Genomic DNA, 8,847 nt, shown 5'->3' on the forward strand with positions numbered 1-8,847 from the left:
GGAGGAGGAACATGACTACTCACACAATTTCACGGAGAAATCCAAATATTTTTCTTCGAAGCCTTTTTAATCTACTTCTCTTAAGCTGCGAGTTCTGGCAATCGGCACAAGAGGTGGAACCCATGTACATACATACATTCATACATTATATACATGTAAATATTTCTCATGTCATGCCATAATGAACGACTGTCAGTGGATAAACAAAGTGAACAGAAGGTACTGCTGTGCCCTGTCTGTCACAGTGACTAACGTCTGTGATCCTACTGTGCTTTCCCAAAGCCCAATAGCTTTTAGAAATATATGAGAAATAACCACAGGGGAGTTGTATAATAGCTGTAGGTCTTTCGTGTCGCAATCAGCACGTCAGGAGCTTGCAAATTTGTAGAAATAGAGTAGGAAATCCAGGCATATTTTCAGCGTGCATCTAAGTTCCTTAAGGAGCTAGATAAAACACTCATAAGGGTAACTAGGGATCTCAGGGCAGCTAGTTTTATGTTCCAGCGACTCAGCGCTGCGGTTCAGAGGGGTATTACCTTCTATATCATGGGTACCCTCCCCAGCCCTAAGGAGTTTTATAAGATTTTCGCCGTAAAATCTGTAATAAACACGTCGCAATATGTATTTGAAATGCATCCCTCTGTATATGTCATCTTTGACATATACAGTATGGAGACATAAGCTTGCAAGATGAATATGTCTATGCATTTCGACTCCTTAATAGGCTCCTCTTCAGCCAAAAGAATGTTAAAAGAAAAAAGTTAGTTGAGAGAAAACATCATCGATGGTGTTGGTGAACAACCAATAAAAGTGTAATAAACACATGTCACTGCTTAAAGGGGGTCGAAATTCATCTTCCGAATTTCTCTCTCCATGTGGAGTACTCAATGACTCGCACAGACGTTTTCTCTCAACCGTTTGTTTTAAACTGACTTAAGGCTGAAGAGGACTCCAGTAAGGATGAGGGGAGGGGTCTTTATTCTTTTAATGTGGAGCTCTTCCTTGTGAATTAAGCATCTTACTTATAGTCGCAATATTATTCTCTGAGATCTGTGCGGAGGTTAACTGATCACATAGTCGGTGTTGATCAGTTGGGGTAGGTTTTCTTGTCGGACGAGCAGAGCTTATCATGATGTAAATCTTAGCAATTGTTTGCTCACAAGTCTCTCAATACACAATTCCCGCTTGTTGATCCTGTCCCGTCTGATACTGATGGTATCTTTGCCGTGTGGTACGTGAAGGACCTCCATTCTGAATCTTTAACTTAAATGAATATATGAGACGAACCGAAGAGCTTTGTATACGAGTCTTTGGAGCTTCAGTTTGTTAGATTCTGATGTCAGTAAAAGGGCTACACACAAATATTTAATTAATGGCGTATCATCATTTTGAAAGGATGTTTCTTAATGTGAGCTGAGGCTTCTCTGAATCTTGATAGAAGGTTGAGACGGACTTTGGCTAAATTTACTTCATCGTTGATATGGACTTCAGGAGTCTGTCCATTTAGTAACCCAAGATCATGTTGGTACTCTTGGTGGCGATGAGAAAGACTCTGTAATTCCTCATTTATGTGCAGTTTAGTACATCTAAATGTGCTAATTTGAACTTTGAATAGCTGTCTAATTCTATTCTACGTCCATGGCTTCGATTACTTACTCGGGTTTGTGACTGGTTACAGCCAATTAGCTTTCCCGGGAATAATGTGGCTGGTTCAGTTACCAGTACCACAACCTGGTGAACAGTGAGTAAACTCTACTGCAGTTTTAATAGTTCTGCTGTAGATGTAATGTGATGGAGTGTTACAACCGTAGAAGAAATTTTACTACGTAGAGAGGCCAGCTATTGATTCTTAAAGGGGTTTTGGTCTTCCACGAGAGAGGTCGTTGAATGGGCAGGATAAAAATAGAATAAACGAGAGTATCTAGCCAAAATGAAGTATTTTACGATTATTTGTCAAGTCATATAACAAAAGCAAGACTTAAATATGAGTAAAAATTAAATAAGTATAATTTTTGTTGAAATTAAATAAGTATCAATCATTTTTGTTGACAGGTGTGACCATTTATATTATAATGTATCTTCATAACTGCCAACTTTACTATGATGCAATCACCTCAGGCTCACTTGTATCATGTAATTATTTTTACTCTCTCCCTCAGCGACGACAATTTTGCTCACAAGCTGCGCCTATTAGTGTGGTTGTTTCTGGATGAAATATTTCAAAATAGAGTTCACTGTTTTCATTTTGAACATTATATAACTATTTGAGAAAATATTATGTAAATGGGGAACACTAATCATTGTTAGTAGTACTGAAATGGGTCGGCTGGTTTTGGTACAAAAGGAATCTAACCAGCCAGGTCTACGCCGGCGAATCAGACTGTTAGACACTAGATTCTCTCTCTCACTCTTTCTCCCAGGAAAAGTGAGGGAGATTATTTCCAGGTAAAAGTAGGCCTTAGACTGGGATGCGCGATGTCACTGGGGTTGTAAGAGAAGTGAATGCTCGGGTGTTGGCATGAGATGTGGGGTTAAGAGATAAAGAATCTAACGCAAAGTGGGAGTTGTCACAGTTGCTTTTTGCTGATGACTCTGTGCTTTTGGAAAATTCTGAAGAGAAGTTGCAAAGTTTGGTGAATCAGATTGGAAAGACTGGATATCAGATTGGAGGGAGGGAGTATGGAGGAAGTGAATGTATTCAGATATCTGGGAGTGGACTTGTCAGCAGATGCGTCTATAAAAGATGCGGTGAATAATAGACCTGATATGGAAAAAAAAGGCAGTGGAGCACTGAGGAGTCTCTGGAGACAGTATTATCCATGTAAGCAAAGCTCTTAAATGGGTGTGAAGCATGGGTGGTGAAAGTTGCTACAAGAAGGCTGGAGACAGTGGAGGTGTGTGTGAGGGCAATGTGTGGTGGGAATAAAATGCAGAAAATCCATAGCTTAGAGATCAAGAAGTGCAGGGTTTCTAAAATTATTATTCAGAGGGCAGAGGAAGGTTTGTTGAACTGGTTTGATATTTAGAAAGGATGGAATAAAATAGAATGACTTGGAGGTCATATAAATCTGTAGTGGAGTGAAGGCAGGGTAGGGGTCGTCCTAGGAAAGGTTGGAGGGAAGGGGTAAGAGGTTTTGTGTGCAAGGGGCTTGGGCTTCTAGAGAACTTGCGTGAGTATGTTAGATAGGAGCGAGTGGAGATGAATGGTTTTTATGACTTGGCATGCTGTTGGAGTAAGAGTAAAGTATCCTGTTAGCCTGCTTTGAGTCCTAAAGGTGGGAAGTACAGTGCCTGTTCCCTGAAGGAGGGATGTTGATATGTTGCAAGTTTTTACTGTAGTGTAGGCATATCTCTGGCAAAACAATGGAGTGAATGATGGTGGAAGTGTTTCTTGTTTCTCGGGTCACTCTGCCTCGGTGGGAAACGGCTTGTGTGTGTGTGTGTGTGTGTGTGTGTGTGTGTGTGTGTGTGTGTGTGTGTGTGTGTGTGTGTGTGTGTGTGTGTGTGTTTGTCGTGCCGAATAGTTAAAATTTGCGATTTTTGGCTTAAATAACAACGATCTGGTTGCCAAATAAGTCGAGCGAAAATTTGAATATGCAATAATTTTGCAAAAATCATTCTGAACCTAGCGATAAAAAATTATTTCATTGTGTCTATTAAATTATTGTAAATTTATCTAAAATATATTTAGTTGGATTAGGCTAAATTAAATTGCTCTTGTTATAATAAGGTTAGGTAAGTTTCCTAAGGTTCTTTTGGTACAAAATAATTAATTTTTATATTAATATAAATGAGAAAATACAACTTTAATTTTAGATGAGATCTTGCTAACTGACCAGTTTTACCTATTCGTCACTATACAATATATATTATATATATATATATATATATATATATATATATATATATATATATATATATATATATATATATATATATATATATATATATATATATATATATATGCAAAACAACCACTCTGAAAGAATAGAGAAATTCCAAGCGCTTTCGTGACTACTCACATTATCAAGGAACTATGATAATGTGAGTAGTCACGAAAGCGCTTGGAATTTCTCTATTCTTTCAGAGTGGTTGTTTTGCAAATTTTGAAATCACCTGTTTACTGTGATCTTATTGCATATATATATATATATATATATATATATATATATATATATATATATATATATATATATATATATATATATATATATATATATATATATATATAAATTCCTTAGAATAGACATGCGTGTTATAATTAAAAATATCTTGTAAACTGAATGGTGACCATGGAGGAGTTCACATGACTTGTAAAAACAAAGAAAATAGGTACAAATTTTAAAAGTTCCAAGAAAGAGGCACGACCTTTTTCCAGGGAGAGTAAGAAATTTCATCAAGCATGTAAGAGGACACAACACCGGCAACAGATCCACAACCTGACACTGACATGACACACCTGGAATCTTGTACCAGCAGCTTCCAACCCAACTCGTCCACCCTCTCTGGAGGGGACGAGAACCTGTTCCTCCAGATCTTTTGAATATTCCAAGTAAAGAGCTGTTTAAAGTTTTATTTTAGTATTCTAGGATAGTGTGCAATGATCCTCTGTGTTTATGAATGGGGATGGAAAACCTACTATCACACATTAAGGTGTAATATTATTTTGTTTTTTCTAATTGAGTGGACCGATAAACAAGTGGAAGTGTTGGTCAAATGACAGCTTAGCGGATCGTGACTAATTCTTTTCATTAATTATTTATCTCAGAAAGGCAACAAATTTTTAATGAACGGAAAATAAACTGTATTTTAAGAGCAAAATAATTTTTAAGTAAACCATTTATTCCACCTGGTAACTTGTTCTTTACATTGTATCACTGATGATGGAGTTTGACACTCAGTAACAGTTGAAAACTCTAAGATTCCCAATTGGGAGGACATCTATAACTGAAGATTCAAGCAGACAGAAAAACAATGTAAAAAGAGACGGTATATTACACTACGTTCTCAGTCTCGTAGCTTAAGCAGTCGCTGATGAATTTATACGATCATAATACACGCATACAGTCTCCATCAGTTATCCCCGAGGTGGTATCTCAGCGTGGTTGCCTGTTTTCATTTCTTCCGACAAAGCTTGTTTAAATTTGCGAACGCCTCAAACGTTCCAAATTTCCAACGCTGATGTATTATAAGTGAAAGTTCATGTAACTATAGGCATTTGCAAGTGTTCTGATGTCAGTGTTACATAGGCCAATCTCCCTTTTGGTTTCTTTACTTTTACTGGAGAAAGCCTCTCCCGGTCGTCTTCAAACTTTCAATATTGGTGTATTCTTCGTAGAAAATGCATGAGATTGTTATTGGAATGCGCAGGTGACAATAGGACAAATATATTTTTAAAATGGCATGGTATTATTTTCGGTGAAATATCTTTGTGCCTCATATGAACGGGTTCAGTCACTGAGCATATTTTGTGTGAACAAACACTGACATATTTATTAGAAAACGTTTCGGCCCTAGGACCTTGATCACTTCTAACATACAGAGGTAGAAAGACATTTTATATAGGCGGAGAGTGAGGTGTGAGTGACGCATGGTGACGTGAGGAATATCATGTTGGGATGAGGAAGGGTAGATCGAAACGTTTTCTAATAATTATGTCAGTGTTTGCTTACGTGTCTTTCTAAACCAATTTGTCGGTATTTATTACCAAGGTTTATACCATATTTTGTGTAAATGAAAATTTACCAAAATACTAACTTAGTTAAGAAACTCTGAATCATTGAGTCTGTGAGGTAACTGCAGAATACCTCTTCTGATAGGCTTTAAACACACAGTGTTCATGTATTTGCTCGACTTTTGGTTTACACTGTTATTAAGCTGAAAAGATTCCAATTGTAATATACAAATTCAGATTAATTTCCAATCAATCACTTCAGTTTTAACAATGCGAATCTTACAAGAGGGATGAAAATTTAAGAACGTTTAGTAGACTGTTAAAATTTATTTTTAAAGCCACTGGCCGGGCACACCATAAACTCGGGTGTTTTATATCACCTCCGCCTATTTTTATGCTCTCCTGGAGCGCAACGAAGGTTGGCTATCAAGCTGAAAAAATAAATTGACTTTATACTTAGTGAATGATTAATTACAGAATTCTCATTAGCGACTTACGAGATAAAAAAAAAAAATAAATCTTATTTAAAACTACAAAAAATAATTTAATATCTAGCCAAATTAAAAATTTATGCATAATCTTTTAAATGCTGTTTTCTAATAAGTGTCACACAGGAAAATATCTTGTGTGGACTGCAATAAGTCCAGTTCTGTGGTATAAATGGAAGAGCAACCCGACTTCCACAGAGTTTAGCAAGAGCAAAGTTTAATACATTTTAACACTGCTCCATCATTGCCGGTAATTTAAAGTAAACCTATGGTTTATCCTGTTGTTCACTTGAGCATGTGATAATATGGGAACTCTGCTTATGAGTAGCTTAATTAAAACTTTCAGCATCGATGTATTTTAGAAGATTTGGATTTACATCTCATTGTGTAGGCATGATGATGTACGTGTAAATTTGGCATTGAGTTACATATGATAACGTCATAACGCCTTTCCCCAGTGGCTTCAAATCTTAGCACAGGTGAATTATATTTAAAAGAAAGTTTTGTTATTAATGTGTGTAGGTCAGTGATGTGCCAAAGTATCGGTATCGGTGGGTATCGGCCATTTTTACGGTATATGTACAAACCGCCGATACCTTTGACATTTTTAATATTACATGTGTGCTTATAAATGTAATATCAAGTACGTTTGACTACCAGTAACTAACAGGCCAAGTTATGTGTAATAACTTTGTCATGTCAATCATTTAATATTTAACCTTCTAATATTATTTACTATTCATTGTTCAATAAGCATTCACTTTTATGTTGAACATCGTCATTATAATTTAAACAAAATGAAAGAAAAATATAGGAACAGGATCGCTATCGGACGAAAATTGGTATCGTCCCATACCTAATATAGATACTAATTTTAAAATTAAATTCCCTTCAGAGGAAGGTACCTTATTGCAAAGGAAGGGTTCCTGATCCTAGGAACTGGATCAGTCCTTAACTTGGATTGAATCTAACCTCCTTCCAGATGCTGTATGACCCCTTCAGGCTTAGTAACGCAATCCTTTGAAAAAAAATGCAGTTCGGACCTGCACTCTCAGCGTCGCCTAAACCCATCTGTCTGTACGTCTGTGTACGAGGCTTAGGTTTATAAATAGTTAAATATTTATGCTGAAGGTCCGGAGCTAATTAGAAGAGGCTTTCACAAGTTAACATATACAAACTAACATCCTAGTTTCTTCAGGGATGGAACATAGGCAGCCCAAGAGTAATTCCAACCTATCTGTAAGAAACACCAAGTTGAAAGTCAGATTGAAAAGGCATTTAATTGTTATCTCAGACTAACATCCTAAAATATACCTGGACATAAAGCTTGAAGCTGCTGAGAAGATATATTGTTAAATTTTCAGCGTTGAATGACTGACGCCAATTGGATAACCCACTCAGATATGAAGGTAGTTTTAGTCTTAGGAGCATGACCGTCCAGAAGGCATTTGTGTGTGTTAGCGTGTTAGATCCTCGAGAGGGAATACTAGTTTCATTAGTTTTAACGAGAAATTAGAGTGTGAGAAAGATAACATAAGTAGTATTACGGATAACCTATTACTATGGTATGAGTTCTAGAAGAATTACACTTGTCTCAATCTTCAAGAACTACACTGCCTGCACTATGAGGGAGAGGTGAAGATGCTAGGATTCTGCAGACCATCATCCCCTTAATTAATAGACGATATTTCACTGTTAAAAGTAAAATGGTTGACTGATAAACGATACTTAAACAGTGATTATCTAACAAATATTTTTCTAACGTATTCTCTGAGTGTGTAAAAAAATGATCTAATTTATCTCATATTTCATTTATTGCCGTTCTCGTATAATCTTTTTTTACTGATACACAACAATGTAACCTAGCTAAACTAAGGTCAACCTAACCTAATTTAATTAATGCAAATTGAGTAATATGCTGCAAAGCATATGTGAGAAATCCACAAAATGAGGACGAAATGGCTGTATAAATAATGATGTCGATTCACTCCTGGAAAAATAATTGATGAACATGCACTAGACAACTGTTATACAAAGACTTGCCTAGGTTAGGTTAGGTAAGGTTTGTCAGGAAACAGGACAAGTCTTTCCAGACGAGGGACTGAGATGATGACCCCCTGTTGGAGCTTTTGGTCATCTGACCGAGGCCTTCCGCTGGCTTACCGGTCTACCCCTCTAAAAATTATGGTTATAGTTATAACCAACATATTAGTAAGAAAGGACTTGCCTGTATATCAGATCACCCACACGCATGAATATCTACCTTTTACATAAAAAATCGCCTATGTAAGAAAACCATGCCTAGTTTACAAGAATAACTCAACTGTCATATACGAACAACTCACCTGGTATAGGAACACAACCGGATAATTCTCTGTGGTTTCACGTGGTTATAGCTGCCATGCATCAGCATGACGCCGCTCTCTCCTGCAACAAGACAAGGCATATATCACGGCTACGCGGAAAATGTTTAAAAAAATATTAAGTTAAAATTTCTTTTATTCATTTATTTAATATATATATATATATATATATATATATATATATATAATATATATATATATATATATATATATATATATATATATATATATATATGTATATATATATATATATATATCGTGCCGAACTGGCAAAACTGGTCAATTAGCAAGAACTCGTATAAAATTAAGTCCATTTTAAAAT

General features: G+C 36.2%; 1 protein-coding gene across 1 annotated transcript in view; it reads right to left on the reverse strand.

Moving 5' to 3' along the window:
* Positions 1-8,585, reverse strand: part of LOC128692412 (AF4/FMR2 family member lilli) — a 35,339-nt gene extending 26,754 nt beyond the window's left edge. The window contains exon 1 of the mRNA XM_070096281.1: positions 8,508-8,585. Within this exon, the coding sequence (XP_069952382.1) occupies positions 8,508-8,575 (68 nt within the window). The 5' untranslated portion in view covers positions 8,576-8,585. The remainder of the gene's footprint in view (positions 1-8,507) is intronic.
* Positions 8,586-8,847: the final 262 nt, after the last annotated feature.

Source organism: Cherax quadricarinatus, chromosome 53 (assembly GCF_038502225.1).
Source record: "Cherax quadricarinatus isolate ZL_2023a chromosome 53, ASM3850222v1, whole genome shotgun sequence".
Lineage (NCBI taxonomy): Eukaryota > Metazoa > Arthropoda > Malacostraca > Decapoda > Parastacidae > Cherax > Cherax quadricarinatus.